The 25173-nt window shown below is 39.4% G+C and overlaps 1 protein-coding gene across 1 annotated transcript in view; it reads left to right on the top strand.

Annotated features, from left to right (window-relative positions):
* Window positions 1-11575, top strand: part of NHLRC2 (NHL repeat containing 2) — a 36351-nt gene extending 24776 nt beyond the window's left edge. Inside the window, exons 6-11 of the mRNA XM_040992076.1 lie at window positions 453-552; window positions 4075-4306; window positions 4865-4987; window positions 5870-6079; window positions 7443-7662; window positions 11231-11575. Coding sequence (XP_040848010.1) covers window positions 453-552; window positions 4075-4306; window positions 4865-4987; window positions 5870-6079; window positions 7443-7662; window positions 11231-11487 — 1142 coding nt within the window. The 3' untranslated portion in view covers window positions 11488-11575. The remainder of the gene's footprint in view (window positions 1-452; window positions 553-4074; window positions 4307-4864; window positions 4988-5869; window positions 6080-7442; window positions 7663-11230) is intronic.
* The last annotated feature ends 13598 nt before the right edge of the window (window positions 11576-25173 follow it).

Raw genomic sequence — 25173 nt, 5'->3', positions numbered from 1 at the left:
TGTGTCTGAGTCTAAAAATTAATACTGTGGCAGCAGTATACTTTCTTAAGCTCATGTAAGATAAAATTTTTCACAGAAATTATCCAAGGAACTTGTTACCAAAGCATGTATCTTAAGTGAATAGAGCTCAGTATTTGACTGGCAAGGAGTTTCTTTGATTATATGTCAAACTTTTTCTCATGCTGTGTAAAGTAAGAAACAAAATGTTTAAAAATATTGTTCCCAGAGATACAGAGAGATGTGTTGCTATTGTGTGTACTTTGTATTCTTATAAAATCACCTCTGCCACACATTAGAAAATTTTCTAAACAACTAAAAACACTGCAAATGGTCTTATGTCAGATGGTTTATAAACATGTTGTAATCTTCCCTAGGTTTAGATTTATGAAGCTGTTGGAGCAATCCTATTGGCTTACTACATATATATTAATTGCTGTTTATTTTTTACAAAGGTTCAGAGGGCCAAAAAGATGACATTCTCTGGATAGCCATGGCAGGAACGCATCAGATATGGGCACTCCTATTGGACTCTTGCAAACTGCCAAAGAAAAAGTAAGTGGCCATGTCTCTCTTTCCTTTATTTTTGTTCTTTTCTTTCATTTAAAAATTTTGTTTTTATTGATTTGAAAGGCAGATTTACAGAGAGAGATGGAGAGAGACAGAGATCCCATGTCTACCAGTCCATGCCCAGATGACCTCAGCAGCTTGGCTGATCCAAGCCAAAGCTGGGAGCATCATCCCGATCTCCCGTATGGGTGCAGGGATCCAAATACTTGAGGCATCTTCCGCTGCTTTTCCCACAAATGTTAGCAGGGAATGAGTTTGGAAGTGCAGCAGCTGAGATTTGAACTGGTGCCCATAAGGGTTATTGGTGTTGCAGGTAGTGACTTAAAAGGCTATGCCACAATGCCATTTCCCATGACTCTTTCATCCTGCTGATACCCACTATTTAGTTATGGAATGCTAAGTTATACTTCCGTAACAAGCAACCCAGGTTCCCAGCGCATCAGATAGGATTATTTCTTCCCATCAGGCATGTGTGCTGACCAAGCAGCCACCACCCAGAGCTTTACCAGTCATCCTGGTGGGGGAAAAGGGAGAGGTGGTGTCACTGACTGACTCTTAGAGCTCCTGTGTGCCCTATACTTCAGCAGCCGGTCAGTCTGAAAGCCACTCTTACCAGGAACTTGGAAAGAGCAGTCTTTTCAAGCACCCAGAAACAGAACTGCAAATACTTAGTGGCCTTAATCTCTCAAGGCGTAACTTTGATGTCTCCAGTCACTTGTTTGAAAAGCTGAGTGATTGGTAGTTCAGATTTTGAGACTGGATTTTTGTGAACGTAGGCGAGCCACTAGAGTTTTCTAAATCTCAGATAACTCAGACTTTTTTGAGATAGGATATATGTGAAGAGCTCAGCACAGAGTGTGACACAGGTGGTTAACATCGAGAGCTTTGGTGTCAAAGCAATACTCTGGAGTTCCTCATACCTTTGCGAAGAGCCTCTCCTGCTCTCCCTGTCACCCCAGGTGGAACTGGCCATGCTCTTCTCTGTGACCTCACCGTCCTCACTGCAATGAGAAGTTCACCTGTCCCTCCTTCCCCCATTCTGCTTCCTGCCCTCTTTCTCTCTTCCTCTTCTTCATTGCACTTATCTTTAACTATATCCTACTCCCTGACTGCCGCAGGAGGGCCCCTGTGCCATTTCTCTGCCCCTTGTATTTAGTCAGAAGATGGTATAGAGTAGTGCAGCTCAGTAAAGGTTTGCAGAGTGAGTGAAAGTCATAGACCATAAGGGGTATAAATCAACATAGGAATTAAATATTGGTCATCTCGATTACCTTTCTCAGTAGAAAGAAGCAGTTGCATGGAGAATTCAGAATATCAGACACTCCAGCTAGTTGGAATGCCTTTTGCAACCTTTAATCATGCATCTGGCAAACGTGGATTTGACTTCAGACCTGTTCAGCTCTGTGCTCGATGGTAGTGATGAATTGATAGGCTCATTGTGTTAAGGACGAAGTGAGTATGTATGGCTGTTCTCCTTGGTGAGCTTGCAGAGGAAGAATCTGATTTAAAAATAGTGGGTGTGGAAAAAACCTCTGCAATAATCCTTTACACTGAAATTGTCCCTAATAGATGTAACAGAAACAGTAAGAGTTGAGATTCAGGGAAGGCACCCCAAAGAGATAATCTAAACCAAGACCCGAAGAGGAATATGAGTTAGGAAGAGGAGGAGATTTCTAAGGAAGAGATTACACTGAACCATATCACCCCAACCAAGACAACACAGTGTCTTGTGAATCCTTTTTAAGAAATTTGGGGACTGGTATTATGACATATCAGGTTAAGCCACTGTCTGCAAAATTGACATCATGTGAGTACCAGTTCCCATCCTGGCTGCTCCACTTCCAGCCCTGCTCCCTGCTAATGCACCTGGGAAAGCAGCGGGGAAAGACCCAAGACCTTCGGCTGGGACACCCGTGTGGAAGACCAGATCAAACTCCTGGCTTCTGCCTTTAGCCTGGTTCACTCCCAGCCATTGCAGCATTAGGGGAGCGAACCAGTGAATAGAAGAGCTCTGTGTAATTTAATCTTTCACAAAAATGGAATAAGTTTTAAAGCAGATTTAAAAAAATGAAATTTGGATACTCTAGAAGCATTTGCAGAAAGTTTTAAGCTAGGAAGCAACATCATATTTTTGTTTTTGAAAGTGTGCTGGCAACACTCAAAGTGGGACTCTGCTAGACAGAGATGCTGTGATGATGTTCTCCAGGCAAGAGATGGCAGTTGCCTGAGCAGCAAGGTTTTTAAACCAATACCGTTTTACTTGGGGCATAACCATAAAAAGTAAACAGTTGACAGAGCTTGCTGGAATAGGTTGTTCTGGGCAGTGACTGTTTAGACATCATGGTCAAGGGCTCCCTCAGTCTTCTGGTAAGTAGAGCTGTCACTTCATCATAGGAAAATGGTCACTCAGATCACGTTCTGCTGTATCTTACCTTCCAGGATGCCTCATTTAGTGTCAGTCTCGAGATGGTAACGACCCCTAACGTTTTACAAGTCATAAGTGACTTGTCAAAAGTGACTTCCCCACTGGTTACTGGAATAAGAGTGTTGCTTTCTTAAAATGTTGAGACTCCAAATTTATTTGGCTTGCATGTTATTAGATATATCTCTGTGTCTTGCTTATTTTTATATGTGAGTTTCTTGAATATGGTGATGTTGAACATGTTGTGTATCCTTTTGCCTCTATCTCCTGCTGCCTGCTACAGAGCAACAAGGAAGTGACAGTCCTTATAGATTTTTGCATGTTGTGCCATATTGAAAAATGATTTGCATCCTAAGTCAACTTCTTCCTTTTCATGAACACAATATACTAGCTTTGCAGTCCTTCTGGCATAGGCACAAAAACCAAAATGTAGAACTTTCTCTGAATTTCAAAAGGAATCATTGCAATGGCTGTTTAAATGAGATTTTCCTTGTTTGGATGAGAAACTGGTTTCATTCAGTTAAAGCAACATAATTTCCTGTCTGATTCTCTTAAAATTGTCTAGCCTGGATACTATCTTTCAAAAGCGATTTTTTTTTCTTCTTTTTACTATTCTCTTCTTATAAATAAAAACACAAAACATTTTGAAAGAAAGTTTATGCTGTGCACTCTAAAGAACTAAATAATCTTTTTAGTTTTTTAGTTCTGTTTTGGAAACTAGCATCACATGAAGCTTAGAAGTCAAGAAGTTAAGGTAGGGAACTGGCTCATCAGTAATCTCATCATTGTTCTTACCTTAAAATTGTCACCCTGTCAGGAATTTTCTGTCTGGTCTTTGAGAGTAGTTTCAGTTTTATGCATTTCAGAGAAAAATCAGCAGATCCTATATAGTGGCTAAATAATTCAGTCATTAGGAAAACTATAGTGAATGTTAGGCCAACACCACTAGTTCTGTGTTTTGTTTTTTGTTTTTTTTTGTAACGGTGCCTATCACCATTGATTCAGTCATTTACATTCATGGATTTAATAACTGTATTGGACATAGTGGATCACATGTTGGCCTCATCTATGAACTTGTCTTTCAGTGAGTTAAAAAAGGGAACCTGTGTTCGATTTGCTGGAAGTGGGAATGAAGAGAATCGGAACAACGCGTACCCTCACAAGGCGGGCTTTGCCCAGCCTTCTGGCCTCTCCCTGGCCCCTGAGGAGCCCTGGAGCTGCCTCTTTGTGGCCGACAGTGAGAGCAGCACCGTGAGAACCGTCTCGCTCAAAGATGGAGCTGTGAAGCACCTTGTCGGAGGAGAAAGAGATCCCATGGTGAGGACATCACTTTTGCAGAGTACCCACTAACCAAGCTGGCAGTTTCTTCAATTGTGGAGAGTTAAGACAGTTTAGGAGAGACCATTCCTGGCCAATCCATGAATTGAAATGAAAATCAAGCAGAAGAATATGTGAATATAAGCAAATAGAAGTAGCACAACCAACTTGCAAGAGTAAGCTGACTCTGCTTGATTATATGTCAGTGTTAAGACTTCAGGGAAAAAGGATAAAATGTTGATTACTGATGAGAAGAAACAAATGTAAGTTTGATACTTGGCAGTGAATTGGAAAAAGCATGGGTCCAGCCAACCCAATCTGTTCCTGGCCAGGTATGTGACTGTTGTCAGTAAAGCTACACAGATTAACACAGGCTCAAAATTCTGTGACCTCTTGCTAGTTTAAATCAAGCAAGCTCTATTTATATACCTTGCCTTTCTTGTGAAAATTGGGTTTCCCCCTTTAACTTCAATAGCATATTGACTCATTTTAATTGTAATTTTAACTTACACCATGAATTCTTAATAATTGCTGTTCCTTTTTTTAAAAAAATAATAGAATTTATTTGCTTTTGGTGATGCTGATGGAGTAGGAATCAATGCAAAACTTCAGCACCCACTTGGAGTTGCGTGGGACAAGAAAAGGAATTTACTGTACGTGGCAGACTCCTATAATCACAAGGTAAGGCTTGTCAGAATTATGGAACATGTGGGCCTTTGTGTGCTCTGTTTCAAGTGCTGAAGAAATTGTGGCTCTCCTACAAGTGCCACTTCAAAATGTAGAGGAGCAGCGGTCCTTGACAGTGCATGTCCACTTGCTCTTTGCAAGGAGATGATGCCTCTCTGGGGAAAGCACAGGCTACCATGGCTGTCACCAAAGCTGTGAACTGTGACCCACCAGAACTGTGACATGTTCAGTAGATAAGGAGACTGCAGGTCCCCGAGAAATTAACGTCAGCTAACAAATAGAACGTTTTTTCAACTGTTGCAGTTACTATTAGCAAATAATTTAATTTTTTAGCAGTATTTCCAATTCTTGTTTATTCAGCACTTTTGCTTTTCATTGCATTTTTCTGTTTTTTTTTTTTTAATTAGTCAATGTTAATTCTTCCTGATAAGAGGCCAGAGCTTTAATATAAATGGGCTGTGACTGGCAATCAGTAAGTTGTACAAAGATCGCAGATCCCTGAACAATACTTGATGCTCTTGAAAATAAAGTCATTTCATTTCTGGAAATGGGTCCCAGTGGTAAAGAAAAGCAATAAAATTTAACTTTTTCTGATTAAAGACATTTCTCAAAGATTGTTTCTGAAAGACAAAATTTAACTGCAAAAAATAAGAAGAAAATAAAATCTAACTGATTTTAATTTTCAGCACATAGAATGGGTTTATCTCCCCTTAGATTGTAATTTTCATGTTTGACATTAAAACAAAAAATAGAACTATCTCATCTTTTTAAATTTTGCTAAGAATGTTAAGGACAATCAGAAACTCTGCTTTGCTTGATACTGCATACTCTTATGCACAAAGATGCGACTTTCAACTTTATGTTTTTATTCTTCAGATTAAAGTTGTGGATCCTAAAACAAAAAGCTGTATAACGTTAGCAGGAACTGGAGACACAAATAATGTTACAGGTTCCAATTTCACCGAATCAACTTTTAATGAGCCAGGAGGCTTGTGTGTTGGAGAGAATGGTCAGTTACTGTATGTAGCGGACACCAATAATCATCAAATTAAAGTGATGGATTTGGAAACAAAGATGACTTCTGTGGTAAGTCATCTTGAAGCCTGAGTGTTGTTGTTTTTTTTTTAAGTTTTATTTATTTTTATTGGCAAGTCAGATATACAGAGAGGAGGAGAGACAGGAAGATCTTCTGTCCGTTGATTCACTCCCCCAAGTGGCCAACACGGCCGGAGCTGAGCTGATCCGAAGCCAGGAGCCTCTTCTGGGTCTCCCACACAGGTGCAGGGTCTCCCACACAGGTGCAGGGTCCCAAGGCCTTAGGCTGTCCTTGGCTGCTTTCCGAGGCCACAAGCAGGGAGCTGGATGGGAAGTGGGGCCACCAGGACACGAACTGATGCCCATCTAGGATGCCAGCATGTGTAAGGTGAGGACCTTAGTCACTAGGCTACCGTGCTGAGCCCAAATCCTGAGGCTTTAAGACCGATGCTAAGATTCCTGGTGGAAGGATTTTGGGTTAGGACATCTTCAGTGACAAAGTTGATAGACTTAACAGAGTAGGATGTAGATGCCTCCATTTGTTCTCTCTAATGACTGTAGCTGTTGGACTTTCTAAAAGATATCCTATTATTTTTAAAATACAAGTTCTATCTGTATTTGCTGAGAGTTGGAGAGAATTTGATGAACCCGTGCTGTGTGCGCTGGGTTAGGTTGTTGAGCTTTTTGTGTCTTTGCACTGATCCTTGGATTAATGTAAGGGCTTTGCTTTTACTGTGCTGCATCCATTATGAGATAATTACCCAACGGAAGCTTAAGAGCTAAAGTAACATTGGGAGAAACTTATGTTATAATCAATTTTTTAAAATAAGTACAAGGTCTCTAATTTTCAAGGAGAACTATCTTAAAAGCCGCCTCTTAGTGAAACTGAAAAAAAAAATGCAAGAGCTTTTTTTCTTCCCCCTTAAAATTCTGATAATTTGCGGGATATGTGTTTTAAAATAATGAGCTCAGATTATCACCACAACCATTATTTCTTCACATGAATCTTGATGTAAGATGGATAACATACTTACCTAAGATAATATGTGTCTACTACACATATTTATAGACATGTTTATACACATGTTTATACACATATTTATACACATGTTTATAGCTTAGCTTTAATTCCCATCACGTGTAAACGTGTTGGACAGTTAACTTAGTTCTGTCTCATTTCAAAGTGTTGATAAGCTTTTAGCTAAGATGAAATAGTTTCTTTACCTACAAAATAATCTTGAGGGTTTATTTTTCCTGAGGGTTTATTTTAAAGTAAGCACATTCAAACTATAAGAAGAATGGCAATTAGTTTCTTGGATACAAAACTTACATTATTGCTCTGAGGTCTGAAAATTAGCTTCCTTACTCCACAATTACTATGGAGTGCTTCAATAACAGATTGTCTGATTTCTAGCTCCCCATCTTCAGATCTGAAAATACTGTTGTGGATGGTCCAGTCCCAGGAGAGCAACAGAGGACATTACCCAAGCTGCCTAAATCGGCCGCAAGCGTCAAGCTTTCTCCTGTGACAGCGTGTCCTGGCCAGACCCTTCACTTCAAGCTGAGCCTGGGCCTTCCATCGGGAGCAAAGCTAACAGAAGGAGTGCCCAGCTGCTGGTTTCTGACAGCTGAAGGTATGAGTGCAAGAGTAATAATTCATAAATTCCTGATGCTCACTGTGGTAATTTTTGCTATTTGTTATGTAACATGTTTACTCTATGAGCAAAATTTGAAGATTATGTGGAAAAACAAATTGAGATCTAATGCCACATTGACATTTTTCTTTTGTTTTCAAGATTCTTCCCCCCAACCCCTTTAAAGAACCATGATAACACCTAGCTTAATCCCACTCCCTGCTAATGTAGCTGGGAAAGCAGTGGAAGATAGCCCAGGTCCTTGGGCCTGCACCTGTTCCGTGGGAGACCTGAAGGGAGCACCTGGCTGCAGCTTGGCTCAGCTCTGGCCTTTGCGGCCATTTGGGGCATGAAACGGTGGGTGGGAGCGCTCTCTCTGCCTGTCCTCTCTAACTGTGCCTTACAAAGAAAAAGCAGTGTTAACTCACCAAAAGTTACTTGTCAGCTCTTAGCACTGTTTCTTGGAATGTGGGCTTTGTGTACTTGATCCCTTATTCTAACCTTGATCTTTATTCCCAAAGTGAACTTAGTTAAAAGATCTGGAGAAACAGAAGGGACTCTCCCCTTTCCAGTCACCTTTATTCATTGCTTCTTTCCTTCCTTCTCCATGTTTGGATCACAGTGTGAATGGGCCCCTCTTTCATAAACTGATGCTAGGAAATCTGCATACTGCTTGCCCTAGCTGAGCCTTCCAGCACTCTGCACACAGTGGACAGCAGTTTTCCAGTGCAGAACGCCAGAGTGTGACTGCTTGTCTAATGGTCTTCCTCTGCTCTCGTCTCCCACGCTCTTTCACCCAATCTCACTCAGCCTTCCATTTCCTCCCCAACTCCTCCTTCGTACCCTCTCACACACTTTGGTTCTGTACGTGACTCAAATCCTGGCTCGTGCCTTCTTACCTTCATACATTCTCAGAAGCAGCAGCTGCTGGCCTGGAAAGCAGCAGGCCAAAGAGGTAGTAGATAAACCATGAGGAACTGCTCCGGGAGGTTAGAAGGCTGGTTTGGGTGAGTGACTGAGCTCATAAGAAAACCAACCCCTCTTACTTTCCGTGAGGGTGAAGCTGACCAGGCAGCCCTCTGAGGCTAGCCCTGTGACCACTCAGCCCTCTAGGTTCACAGCATATCCGAGGCCACCAGCTTAACTATTGTCTGAAAACACTGCATACCTGTGTGTCATGAGTAGTATATTAAGTTTTAAAATTATGTATTGACAAGTAGCATGTTTATGTTAACTCTGCCTTGTCATATATACACATGAATGAGTCCTTGGAGCAAGTTACGAATAGTATATTAAAAGCAGATGAAGAAATCTATAAAGAAAATATTTAGCTGTTTTATCACTTATCCAAGATAATAGCTCTGTTATTATTATATAGGCAGATAAACTTCCAGAAAAAAAAACAGATAATTAACATTTTTGAAAATTGTTTCTTAGTGTTTGTATAGATGCAACTGAATATTTCTCTTATTTAGCTTATATAGCAACAGAAACACTTATTTTTAACTGAATTTTGTTCAGTATAATCTTAGTTAGAATATGTGAAAGTTTTTAAGTCTTATCTCCCCCACCCCTCCTAAAAAACAACATAACAGCACTGACACTTTTACAAACCCTACTGTTCTATATATGAGAAATAAATAAAGCATTTCAATGTTTATTTCTAGGTTTGGATATTAGAATAACAGTTTATTATTTTCTTACTTTGATTTAAAATCTGAGAAATTCTGTACTGATGTTCTCACTAGCAAAATTAAGCATTAAATGAAACAAAAAGAAGCTGAGCATGCCAAAGAATTTTAAAGATAATTTTTAGAGAATTGGTTAAAAGCTCCGCCGTAGAAATACTGCACTTCGACTGTTGCCTTGAGCCTTCCTCTTAGTCCTGTTTAAAATATCTTGCTTGGACCCGGCGCCGTGGCCAAGCGGCTAACGTCCTCGCCTTGAAAACGCCAGGATCCCATGTGGGCACTGGTTCTAATCTCAGCAGCTCCACTTCCCATCCAGCTTCCTGCTTGTGGCCTGGGAAAGCAGTTGAGGACGGCCCAATGGTTTGGGATCTTGCACCCACATGGAAGACCTGGAGGAGGTTCCTGGCTCCTGGCTTTGGATCGGCACATTACCGGCTGTTGCACTCACTTGGGGAGTGAATCATTGAACAGAAGATCTTCCTCTCTGTCTCTCCTCCTCTCTGTATATCTGCCTTTCCAGTAAAAATAAATAAATCTTTAAAAAAATATATCATGCTCAAGTTTGCCTTTCAGACAGCAGAATTCTGTAAGCAGTAAACTGAAAAGAGAGAGGCAGGAGCCGAGCCTGCGGTTGACCCATCCTAAGAACCGAGGAACAGCTTAGGAGCTAAGCAGTAGTGGGTGCTTCATCACTGCTCGGGAGACAGAGCTGGTCCAAGCATTTGGAAATCTTTAGACAGTGTTCCATGAACCCTCTGTTAAAATGGCAGGAATTGTCTCCGCACTTCCCACATGCTGCTCCTGTGAACCCTAGCACTGCGCAGGTCACACGTGCACTTCCCCTGCACCATGGCGTTCCTTGTGGGAGAAGCCTTGAGGGCAACAAAGAGATTTAAGGAAAGTTGGTACTAAAACACTTAAACACTTTAAGTAGTTTATCAGACTTTTGTAGATAATTTGTGTATTTAAGTCTAAGAAGAGTTTTACATATTAAAATGAACTGGAAAAACATCTATTTTTAGATGGTGTTAACCTATGGAGATCATGTATACACTGTAGCTGTTTGTAAAGAAATCTGTTTGTATTATTATATGTGTTTATTTTTAAAGAATTATTTATTAGAAAGGCAGATTTACAGAGAGAAGGATAGACTGGGAGAAAGAACTTCCATCTGCCAGTTCACTTTCCTAATAGCTGAACAGCTGGAGCTGAAGCCAATCCAAGGCCAGGAGCCAGGAGCTTCCTGCTCGTCTCCCATGTGGGTACTGGGTCCCAAGGCTTTGAGCCATCCTCAACTGACCTCAAGCAAGGAGCTGGATGAACACAAACAAATGTCCATATGGGAAACCAGCATTTGCAGGTGGAGGATTAGCCCGTGGCACCAGCCCCAGTCACTGGCTTTTTGATTATTACTTTTGAATGTTCAGTAATTCATTAACTTAATTGCAGGGTCATTGTAGAGCTAGGAAATTTACTTGTACTTTCTATTTAATGTCTGTTATACTTTCTATCTTATATCTATAGATTTATGTATTTGATAAGGGTAATCTATTTTTTTTCAAGCATTCTATTTCTAAAACTTATCTTCAGGAATCTGTGAGCATATTTGCAATATTTAGTTTGATTTTTGTAGAAATAATTTATTTTACAGTGTTCAAACAAAGGGAAGAATTGCAATAAATGCTTTTAAAATCATCAAGTTGGGAATTTCTCACTGTTGGACTTTATATCCTGTTTATATTGATGTTCTTTCTACAGAGCAGAAAGCCTCACACTTGGGAGTTTTCAGTAAATATTTGTTGATTGAATGACTCCGATCTCCATGAGATGTTTTCCAATTTCCTACAGTCTTACTAATTTACTTCTTTATTTTCTAGGCAACGAATGGCTTCTGCAAGGACAGATACCATCTGGAGACATAGAGAACATTTCCAATCAACCAACAATTTCATTGCAAGTTCCCGGCCATTGCTTGTCACTTGAGGCTGTTCTGTCAGTCAGCGTTCTGCTTTATTACTGCAGCGCGGACAGCAGTGCTTGCATGATGAAGGGAGTTCTGTTCAGGCAGCCTGTGCGCATAAGTGACACACAGCAAGGCTGTGGAGCACCTGTAGAACTCAGATACGTGTTTTAGGAAGCCAACTAACAACGGCTCACCACAGGCTCCTCTTCCATACCCCTGCTTGTGTCCTCACCATCACTGTAACTTAGGAAAAAGCACGCTCCTTATTTGCTTTCATTATTATAAACCAGTTCCTTCATTCTGGTTGTGTGCTAGCTAACCCAGTGACCATCATTGGAACCATAGTGTTATAATCTGTGCTGCTATTTGGCACAAGACTGAAGTCCACACTAGAGCAGGGAATATTATCAAGAAAATTTGCAGTAATTACCAATAGTAGTAATACTAGGCATTTAACCTTTCTTTGCTCCCTTATTAAAGGCTGTTGGCACACCTGAATGTATAGGTTTCACAGTAACTGAGCCCCTATGTTTGTATAACGACATCTGCCATTCAATGTGTAAGGCTTATTTTCTGCCCCACACTGTAGGTATGTTCATCAGAGTAGAAACTAAAGAATAGACAGCTGTTAAATATGATCTTTATTATGTGATTTATTTCCACTGAGATTTTTAAAGATAATTTTTATCTATTTTTATGGTAAATTATTTGTATTAATACACTGTTACTAATGTAACTTAATACAGAAAAGTTGAACATAGAATCTCTAAGGGCATATAGACTCACTCCTTTAAACTTTTTCAAGTGAATACATAGATAGTGAATGATTTTTCAGAAATATTATGACTTCCACAAAGAAAGACACATTGGGACATATTACTATGTGTGTAAAAGAATTTATTGCACAGCTGAATTTCGTGTAAATGGGTATACATATGTTGTGTGAATTATGTTTCACTTCTGTGTTGAATGCAGATTTGCTAGTTTGAGTTTTGTTTTTTGTGGTTCTCATGTTCAGAATTTAAATTTTGATCACTTACTGCTTTTTTTTTTTTTTTAGATTTATTTATTTTTATTGGAAAGGCAGATGTACAGAAAGGAGGAGAGACAGAGAGGAAGATCTTCCGTCCGATGATTCACTCCCCAAGTGAGCGCAATGGCCGGTGCTGTGCTGATCCAAAGCCAGGAACCAGAAACTTCTTTCCAGGTCTCCCATGTGGGTGCAGGGTTCCAATGCTCTGGCCGTCCTCAGTTGCCCTTCCAGGCCACAGGCAGGGAGCTGGAAGGGAAGTGGAGCTGCTGGGATTAGAACCAGCGCCCACATGGGATCCTGGCTAGTTCAAGGCAAGGATTTTAACTATTACGCTATCGTGCCGGGCCCCACTTACTGTGTTTTTAAAAATCACTTTTTAACTCCTTAAATGAAAAATTTCAAGGTTAAATACTTTTATACTATTATGTTAAAATACTGTAATACCAAAATACTACAGTAAGTATAATATATCCTAATATATTACTCTCGAATCTATTACGACTAAAATATATAGTGATTTTGTGACATTCTGTTTTTTTTAATCCCAAAAGAAATAATCAATGAGGTTTTTTTCTATTATCATAATTTATCCTTGTAATTATTTAAAAGCCTGTTTCTCTTTTTGCTGAAACTGGTTGAACGTACTTGTGATTTAGCCAGTCTACAAAATTTTCAGAACACCAGGTGAGCCATGTTTATTTATTTAATAAATGTTTATAAACAGCGTGGCATGCTTCCCCACCTTCAAAAACAGTGCTGAATTTGAAGTATGATCTTTTTAGCACCATCTCTAGCCCTTTCGTTATATTTTTTTGAAATATAGTTTTGAAACATAGTATTCACTTATTTTATTCTAAAATTAATTCTCTGAATTAAAAGTGTTAATCACAGCTTTGATTTACCCAGTAGCCTGACAATACTGGGTTTTTTTTTAACACAAGTATCAACGTAAAACTATAAATTATATGTATAAGCAATTACCTCATAAACTTTTTCTCTCAACAAACAGCCAGGGAAAAAAATGTTTTGTCATAAAAGAATATATAACACTTATATTCTCTTTTATGGAGAATAGGCCTTAGCTAATCTCATTTGATTTACCCTTCTCATTTCCAGTTAAAATGCAAATTTCTGTCTCAGGACGAAAGCAGTTTTACTGTCTAAAAGAAGTGTACTGAATTTCAGCTTGCTAATTTAGAACTAACTAATAATTTATTCTTCAGTGTAATGTACAAACAAACCGATATGTATTATATATTTGCATGTACGTTAGAAGTTGAAAAATATTCTTAGAAGCTATTCATTGTATGTTTCGGGTTAATTGTTAGGTTTATTCATTTCTTGTCTTTCAATGTTTAGTTGTATTGACTTCATTTTTCTACCCACTGCCACTGTTTGTTTCCTTACGTTGAAAGTATTATTCATGACAGGTTAGCGTGATCTTGCTCTGAATCACACTAAAGCAGTGTAAATAGGTTCTCAGAAGAGGCAGCTTCTGGGTCCGTGTCTGGCTTCTGTTTTCTGTAAGGGCTTGTGTATATATTTTTAATTTGTGCTTTTCTTCTCTCCTGAACTGTGGTGGCCAGTGATAGTTTCAACAGAGTGAAACTTTACTGTAGGTCACCTTAAACTCAGAGAAGTGGCATTATGCACACTTTGACACAATACCTAGAATCTTTGCCCTAAATTATTCTGCTGATTTGTCACTTTTTTTCCTCCTGTTATGATATTTTCCAATTGTTAGTGTTTGTGTGTGTGTGTTTGTATGTGAATTTATACTCGGGATTAATATTATCCCTGTAAAGAATTTTGCTTTTTCGAGCAAATATTTAAGATACTCCCAAAAGAAAATCTTCCAGTGTAATCACCTGAAAGTGTAACTTTGGCAAAGCTCAATGACTGAAAGAATTGTTTTTCCTTTACTATTTGAATGATGTTTAGATGTACTGTTATCAGGTCTTGAGAAACAAACTACTTCAAATGCAACCAAAGTTTAATGTGTGCGGATGAGTCTGTGTGTAGGTGTGTCTGCGCAGACCTGCACGCATACCCAATGCAAAGACCAATTCAGGAACTAGTCACAGGTTTATTTTTATGGGAAGTATACTTTTAATCTAAATGTTCTTTGCTTACTTTCCAACAACTGAAATATTAGGGAAGATATTGATAATACCTGTATAATGTTCTTTTCTACTGCACTAACTTTTTTAACCAGACTTCAGTCTGTCCATCATTGTTGGCTTGATGTTGAGAACAATACTCAAAACTGAGTAAATTTCAATAATATACAGTTAACCAAAAGCATATACATATGCATGTTTTAATTTTAAAAGAAAAAAAAGATTATTAATTGAAAGAGAAACAATTGATCCTTTATCTGATTCTCTCCACAAATGGTTACAGTGGCCAGGCTTGTTAGGCTGGTCCAAAGCTAGGAGCCAGGAGCTTCTCTGGGTCCCCCACATGGGTAACAGGGACCCAAGCATTTGGGCCATCTTCCACTGCTTTCCCGGTTACATTAGCAGGGAGCTGGATTGGAAGTAGAGCAGCTGGGACTGAAACCAGAGCCCACAGGCTGCCCCTTTACCTGTCATGTCATGGTGCTGGACTTTGGTTTTAACTCTATGTCTCTGGATTTTTTTTTATATAATTAAAATGGAGTCATAAGCATTTCCTAAAGTCACTTTTTATTACCGAAGATCAGACACTTTTTTGTGTCCTTAATCTACTACTGACTTTTTCCTTAATTATGTGACCTGGTAAAGTCAGAAATTATTATGGCATTTTTTTTCTAGTATTTCTGTTGTGTGATGTGATGCAGTGGTTTAGAGCCTGGGTTTGGATTCTAACTGTAAATGAGGCTTACTTAACTGCCTTATGACGTCATTTGGCAGTTAATAGTTAACAAAACTGTTGGTTATTGGTTTAGTTAGTTAATAAAATTCATAGCCCTAGGTACAAATGACTTGACATTTTCTTTGCAATTGCAATTTTCTGTAGGTGAACAGTCCTCTATCAGCTGTCTAATACATTAATATTTTCCATGCATATAAGAATAGACAGTTTTGTGATGTATCATATTGCTATTTATGAATAATATATTTATAAAGAAGCATACTCACAATGTTATTAAAACTTTTAGAAAGAACTGTGAGTAGTAAACTTGTCTTGAGAAAGTCCAGGCATATACAGTCTAAACCACATTCCTAGGACACAACCCAATGCTTACACCAGAATACTTAAATCTTAACCTAGAAGGCTCCCTCTAACGGTGCTTTACACGGTCCTCCAGGTGCTTTCATGCTGGCCTTACAATAACCGTCCAAGTCAGGCAGAGAAGTGTCGATTTTATAGATGAGGGAGCAGTTCTGAGATAATTGGTGACGTCGGAAGATCAGAAATGGAGGCCTGGTGTCCGGCCAAGGCTTATTTTTGTCAGATGATTCAAGGGTGAGTTGTGAGTCGAGAATCTTTTATTCAGGTACAGGTCTGCTAGGTCTTAACCCTACTGTAAGATAGAAAGGAAAACAATGCTGAATTAAGAGTACCCAGCTTCTGCGGGTGCTTTCTTAAGCCTTGCAGTGGAGTAAGAGTTCTTGTTATTTGTCATGACTTCCCTAAGTGTTTTATAGGTGTTAACTTTTCTAATCCTCACAATAACCTTACAAGGAAGATACGGTTTTTGCTCATTTGATCAGTGAGGGAAAAGGCACAGAGGGAGTTCACAGTATGCCAGCTAGACGTCACGCAGGCGTGGCAGACCTGCATGGCAGCTCCCTACTCTGTGTTAGCCCTCAAAGTCATTTCTTAAAACCTAAGTCTTTAATAGCTTTACGTAATAACTTCTTACTCCAAAGAGCCCCAAAAGTCTTAGCCATAACTGTATTTTAAAATTTAAATAAATTCATTTAATTATATGAGTTCCCTTTATCTACTCTTAGAAAAGCCTATATAATTGTTAATTTCCAAAAAAGATTTTATATACTACTTTTTCTTTCAGATATCATCCAGTTTTTCCTGACAAGTGGAATCTTGAGGAAATAGCTACCTACCATTCATTTTTAACAGTGGTGTCTTTGCTTGGTCCTCCAGGTAATTTAGACCTTGCTGTGAAGAATTAACTGAATTGTTAGCATAGGAGTGCCTAGGGTCCTAGCAAGCTTATTTGTAGTTTTTAAAAATTGTGTTTTATTAGCCAAAGCGATCTCTAGGAATACCGAGTCTTCTGCTTTCTTGCTTTGTAAATAACACTGGTATGTAGATCACCACCTCTGTCCCAGAAACACACACTCACCCCATGACTCAGCCATATTATAGCACTTTTGCATTCAGGTATAGAAGGCAAATGTCTTTTCATTGAGAAGTAGTTTGCTGATTAAGTAGTAGTATGGTACAGTAAGGCATTTGTTAACTTTGTGGTAAAATCCCTTCCCTGAAATCCATAAGGGAATTTAAGAAAAGTGATCATGGCATTATTACTATTATTCTAATAACAGTAGAATTCCCTGAGTCATGGAGGTGCCTTTCCCTTTCCCTGTGGCAATAAGTTATTTTAAATGAAGAATTAGTGCTAGAGGTAAGTCACTATTTGGTCATGAACCATTAGGTTTGCTATTCTCACATTTGCAAGAGGGCGGTATCAAGAGTAGTGCTGAAAGTTGGCGGCAGAGCAGCTCTGAATACACGTGGAATACACTTGTGTGCATTCCATCCTTGGCAAACCCTGCCTGCAGCTTAGGCTGGCTGAACGTAGGCGCTCAGATGGCCTGTCTGACCACAGAGTCTGGTAGAGTGGAGCAGGGAGACAGGTCTCCTTAGCTTTTCCACCTGCAGTGTGCTGTCCTCAAAGGCTGGAGTTGGAGCATTGCTATCCTACATCCTTGTGTATTGCTTGCGTAGTTAGACGTGCACGTTGTTGCCCTCTTGGCTAGCCTGTCACTCTCAAGGTGCACCGAAGGACCTTTTGTTCCCTTTAAAGCCCCAGGATCAAAATCTCATAGGCCTCCTCCCCTACCTTATGCTAGCAGACAGGCACTGAAGAACACCATATAAGCACAACAGAACATGAAACAGCTTTATCCCAAAAGCTGTTCTCTGTCAGACATGGAGTCCATTCCCTTTCACTTTAAGCAGTAATGTACAGGCCTCATCTTTTATGTAAAACAGTTCAACACAATTGTCAGACTTTTTTATATTAAAGGCTTTGGTAATATGGCTCAGTTTATTATGTTTTGCTTTTAAAATATTTGGTTACAAATTTCCATTTGAAATAAAGTAGAAGTTGCTTCATAAAGCTGAGAAAGAGAAATTCAGCCCTCATATTTAAATACGCTCAGTTTAAATATTTGTTATCTTTTCCTAATCTGTTTAGTACTGTGCCTTTGAGAAATACATATTGAAGTAAGGAGGGCATTGCATTAGTTGATAAATTATGCTAATCGAGGAAAAAAAAACAGACACATTTGTTTCTGAAAACCTGGGACTGCCATGTGAGCCTGGTGTTTTTGGAATTTGTCAGTCATATTTAGCTCCACCCAAAGCCTCCTCAGCCAGTGAGCACTTGCAGGATGGGCTCGTCAGGGAAGCTTTCCTGATGTCTTTGACATTGCTAGCAGGTTCTTGCTTGTATAAAGTGGAAGTTCACTGACTTTGACATAACGTTGAAACTCATTGCTCATTCCTGCCTGTGATACTCAAACCACTGAGACTGCCCTGGGAAGAATCACCTCCCACTTCCTCCTCAGCCAGGGCTCGTTAAAAACACTCGTGGTTCCTGTGCAAGTTTCAGCGAGGAAATACTGATCCGCAAATACCTAATACGACACAATTGTTTTGTTGTGGCAGGCTCTTTTTTTCCTCGACTTCCTAATAATATCTGTTTCCAAAGGAAGATAAGATCTTCAATGAATTGGTGGCTTCAATTTGATTTCTTTCTATTGTAAGACATTCCTTCCTCACTATGTTTTACACAGGCTAATATGAAAGAAAAAAAAAGTTTGAATTCTTTTAGGATATACTCAAATCCAGTCTAGGAAGATAATTGCTATCATTACTTTACGTGTGGGTTGCAGACAAGTCAGTTTGCTGTGTGGTTGCAGTGTCTGTCAGTGTTTCTAACTGTAGCATTTCATAGATGTGTCAAGTTTTAGAGACAGCTGCTCTTCAGCACCTGTGTGGCTCAAGTGTGTGGGTTTGTGTTTGACACTAGTTACTCGCCTGCATTGTCTTCATACCTGTTATTCCAAAGGCTTATCTCTTTTTATATTTAATTAATGATTGGGAATGCAACAGAAACCTGAAATTTACAAGTTTGTAGAATGAAGTTTCTTAACATGGTCTGGTTCTGCAAGAATTTACTCAGTGTGTTTTTAAAGTGTTCTATGTAGACAGGATAATATATTTTTTTACAACACTGTTTCTGCATTTATATCAAGATTGTATTCTTCACTGACTTTTTCAAATGCATTTGTGAGCAGAAAACTGGAATGAGACTGCAGGGCCTTTTTTGCCAACTCAAACGAAGTATAATCCGTATGGTCGTACTTGGCAAGAGTGCGCTTGTGCTGGAGGGAACCTGATGTCTCTTCTAAAGCTTTGTACACTTTTTTCAAGAAATAGATTAAATATTTTCTATCTAAAGCCATGCTTCTGTTACTGTGTTTCCTGTTTTATGTACACCAGGTCATAGTTTTACAACCTGGAGGCCTGTAATCCACACTTTCTTTGAACTTGTAGGGAAATGAAGAGCATAGTATTTAGGTTTTTGAAAAACTGGAAGCAGATGCTTCAGATGATACAATTATAACCGAGGTGGGAATTTCCTAAAAATCATATCTGGGCAGGGCTATATACTCAGTCAAATAATATTAGAAACATTTGAGAAGGACAAAAATTGGATCTCTAGTTGAGATTATACACACAAAATTTGCAAAGTAATTATGACTTGAAACTACAAAAATGTCAGAAGAAGCTAATGGGACATCTCCAGTGCTAGAGTTGAGAATAACAGAACGATCTGAACCCTAAAAGCAGTGACTAGAAAGATTGACATGTACGGATAAGGCTACATGAAAACTGAACACCAAGTTACCAAGAAAAGACAAACTGGAGAAGAAGGTATTTTCCAAGCATAGCATGGACAAAGGGTTATACATGGAGAACTTTTAGAATCTAAGAGAAGGATATCCCGGCTGGGAAACTGGCAAAGAATGTGAACATGCAATCACAGAAGAGATGCATGGCAAGGGAAAGATGTGCAATCCCATGAAATCAGGAAATGCAGTGTAAATTCACTCAGCCATCTACTAAGCAACTGTTTAATGCATTATTCTAGGTCAAATGGGTGAATGAATCAGAGAAGGTCCCTGCCCTTTGTGTTGTAAGCTGAGAGACAAAACAAGGACTGAGAAAACAAAAGATTACTGCTGTAAACAGGCTCCACAACTGAGCATGGGTGATAGGAAAGACATTTTGCATCTATGTGGAGTGCAGAGGCCTGGCTGGTCACTGTTTTCCAAGGTGGTTCTACCAGCTACACTCAAAGTGGAAAGGTGAAGGAGAAACACCAAATCCATGGTTTTTCTTACCCAGGACTGCACTGCTTGAATTTTTGCTATTCACTTGTAGGATGTTATCTGGATGCTGTGTTGATTTATATTGCACGACCATAAATGAAACTGAGCATGTTTCTAACTTTACAGACTTATGCAAACTAGTAAAACACTTGCACAAGTGCACAAAAGTTGAAGCAACCTACATGCCTATCAGCAGCAGGGGCTGGGATAGGCCAGGCCAAAGCCAGGAACCAGGAACTTGATCCATGTTTCTCATGTAGTTGACCCAAGTACTTGAACCGTCATGTTCTGCCTCCACAGAAAACTAGAACAGAAGTGAAGGTGGGACTGCATCCCAGCACCGTGATATGGGTTGCAGGATCCCAAGTGACAGCTGACATAGTTCAACACCTGCTCCTTCAGTTCAATTTGTTTTATTATTTTTTTTTGGTCATGATATTTATTTATTTTTTATCTTTTTAAAATTTATTATTATATTTTTGACAATCTTTACATAATTAATTGGAGTAAAAAGGTCCAAAGGTTATAGGAAAGTGGGTAAGACTATTATTTCCATATTGTTTCCTTCATGTTTATTAAGGGAGAAGGCCCACCCAAGTTCCCACCCTCCCCAGCTCCCGCATGTAGGGTGTGCTCCGAGGTTCTAGCTCAAGTGGTTTTGATAGTTCACCAGTTATAAATCACTGCCAGCCTTGCCACTCCAAGCACTATGAGGTCTTTGAAGAATCCACTGATTGACATAGTCCATCATAGAGTCTCCATTTGCCCTGTATTTCTCTCCCAACATATAGCTGAGATGGTTGATTGACCTGTTCTGTCTTCTCTCTTTTGGTTAGGGTTCTGGGTGCAGCATTTTGATTGGGGAAATCTCCAAAGAAACTTTGAGGTGTTCTCGGACCAGATTCTTGTATGTACTAGCAAGTACAGGGCCCAGCACAGTCCATCGCCCCAATCAGCTGGTGGTTGCAATTGCTGGGTTGGTTTTGTTTTCACTCCCAACTTCCACTGGAACCAGTGGGTGTTGCAGTCCAGCCTGGTTCTGTCTAGCACATACTCGGCCCTCGCATAAACAAGTGGGAGCTGCAGCCTAGTTGGAGTGACCCACAATAATCCCCACCAGACCCGCCCCTACCCTGGTTTGCCAGTATGTATAGCAGTAGACCAGTCTGTCCCACACCCCATTCCACCCCAACCAATTTGTTTTAAATATTAGTGAAAATATTAAAAATTGTCAATTAAAAATGTATGTGGGAAATTCTAGTTCATCATAATTCAAGGCCTTGCAAATAAGAACTGAGATTTATATGTCTCATAAAAAACCTTTTAGACTATAAACAGTACTTGCGTGTCGTAATATATAATTTCTAATACATGTAAGTACCTTTGCCATGCTTTGGCCAGTTGTACTTTTATGCTTTCACTTTTGTGAAGTACCTCCAAGAGTTCTTTACTGTGAATTTTGTAGCAAAATCACTTCCTCTAGGACCTCATCTTTCTATCACAAGCACTTTCTGAACTTCACTAAGTTTCTCTGGCTTCTTATCTAGACTATTAGCTAGTAACGAACGGTATCAGCATTCTCACGGTGAGCTCAGATTTCACTTCCAGTGTCATCACTTTTCATATTTTTTGGTACTGCTTTTTTTCCCCCCTCTAAACACTCCATTTACATAAACTGACAGGTCACTCTATCTAGGAAACAAGATGACAACATACCTGTCTGCCTTGCTGCCTGGGCATAAATTAATGGATGCACAGTGCCCAGTCACTGACAAACTTTGAGAGATGTGATGCTATTTAACTGATTCTGGGGACACCTTTGCTATTACATAGTGACTTATGGACTATAGTGCTGTCAGTGAAGTTTAGACTTGTTGCAGTTAATACGCCCTGGTAACTGAAATTTGAACTGTGTTAAGGGACTAGTATTATTACAACAGTAACTGAAATTGTGCATGTTAGAATTGTTTAAAGTATATATAGGGGAAAAATCATACATGCGTGGAAACATAAGCATAGTATACGTGCATATATACTGCATTGTATACTGTGACAGTATATATAAATACATATAAACTAATAATTACACAATAAACGAATAACTACAAAGAGTTGAGTTTAAAGAAGGAGATAGCGAGGAACTAGTAGTTTTTGATTCAAACAAATTTTTGTGTAGTTTGAATTTTTACAAATTAATATTGTAATTTTGTAGAGCAAAATCAAGTGACAGAAAAGATTACTTTTGTTTTCTGTAATCACATCACCTGCCCTGTGTGCATCCTGAGAGAAGTAACTTAAAGGCTAATGAGCATTGCAGGGGAGGTTTGAATACATAAATGCTGGTTGAAGACACATACCTATAGTGGTTATCACAGGACATTTGAAAAAAAAAATGTTTACACAAAATACCCAACTCTTTGCCAGATATTACCCTTGACACAATTACCTTAAAAAGTATTTCAACCATTTCTCACCCTTCCTCTCTCCTGCCTTTAAGGAAATAAGTCTTTTCTTTTTCATTGAAGATATATCATATCTGGACCAATAGAGACTCTAAGGTGGATTATGTCAGCCAGTGGATCTTGACAGAATTTCCTCATCTTTAGATCAATGAAATCAACAGCATTTCAGAACTATTAATACCACTTGAGCAGTACCCTAGCAACATGCTCCACATTGGGAACCCTGGGATGACATCAGGTGGCCATCCCCCATCCCTGAGTACTGATGCAGTTGGGATGCTGGGTGCAGCTTCTCTTCCCAACTCCTCCAGGCACAGGAAGAAGAAAAAGGAAATGTGGAAACAATGGTCTCATTAACTTTCCCTGATGCTTCAAAGCCTTCCCACCCTAATCTGTGGTCCACGTGGGCATTCACCCTTCTCAACTATGTAATCATCAAAAATAACATTTAATAAAAAGAAAAAGCTATCTCTGACTTTTAAACGTTTTGTCTGTTGTAAGATGTGCACACATTCAAGTTGTATGTACTAAATTATACATGCATGCCACAATTTTATATAGATGTATCAAAATTCACAAAAATGGGATGACGAGATAACATGCATTTCTATGAGCTTTCTGAGATCCCTTACATATCATTTGTATGTGTTTGTTTCCAGTTGTAATTTCTGACTTCCCGTAAGATACCTCAGTCAGATTCTAGAACTTGGGGTACTTTAACAGCAACTGTAATAAATGCTTTAAGCTTTGAGAATTAGGATTTTAAAATATGTCAAACATATTTAGTTGCTAAGAAAAGCTAACAGATAGTATCACTGTACAATGTGTCTGCTGTTATTTCCGCTTATTGAAGAATCTCTAATTTGTCACTGGCAGAGTGGGTGGATCCTTTAGCATGGCTGAACTCTTCCCAGCTCGTGAGATGTACTCATTTCCCCTGATATGTTTGGTATGTTAATTGGAAAACAGTCATTCTGCATGACATCTATGCTTTTATATTGGAATTGTTCTATATTTGGCATTTCATTTGAAATGACTTCACTGAGTCCCTTAGTAGAATAGGCAAGATAAGAAGGATAAATATTTGAAGTATAGTTTATCTCACTATCCTGGAAAGGGGCAAACAATGTCTTACCCATGTTCAGGAAACTGACATGACTTAGGAATCCAAGCATTACAAGGAGCTGATGAGACCGGATAACCTGCCCCCTTGTCTTCAGTCAGGGATACAACTAGGGCAGCCTTGCAGAAATCAAGTAGAAAATAGGATAACTGCTTTCATTTGTTTAATTTCCTAGAGCAAGAACAAAATATCCACATGGCATTAGCAGTGCTTGGTTTTCTTGCACCTTACCATCTGTAAGATCATCCTGGGTTGCTGGCTGCGCTCAGTGTTGTAGGTAAAACGTACAACGCTGAGTTCATTTGGATCATCTGTGCTGAGGCAGTAGTTTTCTGTGTGGTGGATTAAGCCACCACGTGTGATGCCTGCATCCAGTATCAGAGGGGTTTGTTTGAATCAGCACACCTTGGCTTCTTATCCAGTTTCCTGGGAAGCAGCAGGTAATGGTCCAAGTGCTTGGACCTCTGCCACCTACATGTGAGACTCAGATGGAGTTCCTGCCTTCTGATTTTGTTCTTGACCCAGCCCTGCCTGTTGTAGGCACTTAGGAGTGAACCAGCAAATAGATGACTCTCTCTCTCTCTCTCTCCTTTTCCTCTCTACACTGCCCCTCAATCTCTTTCTGCCTTTCAACTAAAATTTTACAAAATTAGATGGTTTTAAAGATAATTTACGAGTGGTACCTCTGTGAAATTCTCCTACAATGAATGGGATGATAAGAAGTTGCATTTTGGCTGCTTGTGAGATCAGCCATGTAAAGATAGGGAGCTAGCTAGCCTTTTTAGAAGTTTAAATGGAGTTCTGCACACTTGCTGGAGAAGTGTCTGTTATCGTCCGAGCACTGGCAGGAATGTCCGCATGCTTGTGTCTATGACCAGGCCTGCATGGTGGTCATCCTCTTTATCTCTTACCCAATGGGGCAGGTATATTTGTTCTTCACAACCTCAGCCTTCTCTGGTCAACACTCATGATTTCATGTTTTATCATTTTCTTCAGTACCAATTCTCAGCATGCATACCTGCTAGGTCCTTTTTCAGTCTTTCTTTACATGTTAGCCCTCCTGAACTGTTCACAACCCTTTGAAGTCCCAAATCCGAGGACTGAAGTCACACATTCTATGAGAAGAACGATCAGTGCTGGGGATTAAGAGATCATCCTGAAAGCCCTCTAAATTGTCTTTTCAGTGAACAACCATAACTGGTGAAAACTATCTCTAAGTAACTGTTTAAAGCCTCTGAGAATTCTCCTGAAGGACACACAGCTCATGAAACAGTTCTTAAAGCAAATTACTAAATATCGATTTTAAAAGAGAACCAGTCTGTGGCACATGAGGCATGACCCACTTCCCCTCTCTCCCTGCCCCAGATCAGAGAAATGGAAGCTTCATTTCAGGTGTGATGAAATGAAACTTCTTTCCCTCCAGTTTCCAGTTACTAGACTTTCATCATCCGTAGGAGGGACAAGTTGCCAGCATCCTCAACTCCACCAGCTAAATTTCATTCTGACCTGCCAACATCCAGGGGCTTCAAACAGCTTAATCACCTGAGCAACGTTCAATAAATCATACCTCTGTATTGAAATCCCAATCTAACCTGCCATCAGTGGAATTTGCTGGTTGGTGAACACACTGATGTCCCAGGAAGAGGACCCATCCTGATTCCATAA

The sequence above is a fragment of the Ochotona curzoniae genome, unplaced genomic scaffold, assembly GCF_017591425.1.
Source record: "Ochotona curzoniae isolate NIBS_2020 unplaced genomic scaffold, NIBS_Ocur_1.0 contig_66, whole genome shotgun sequence".
Lineage (NCBI taxonomy): Eukaryota > Metazoa > Chordata > Mammalia > Lagomorpha > Ochotonidae > Ochotona > Ochotona curzoniae.
The sequence above is the reverse complement of the archived record's forward strand: the minus strand, read 5'-3'. Positions and strand labels throughout refer to the sequence as shown.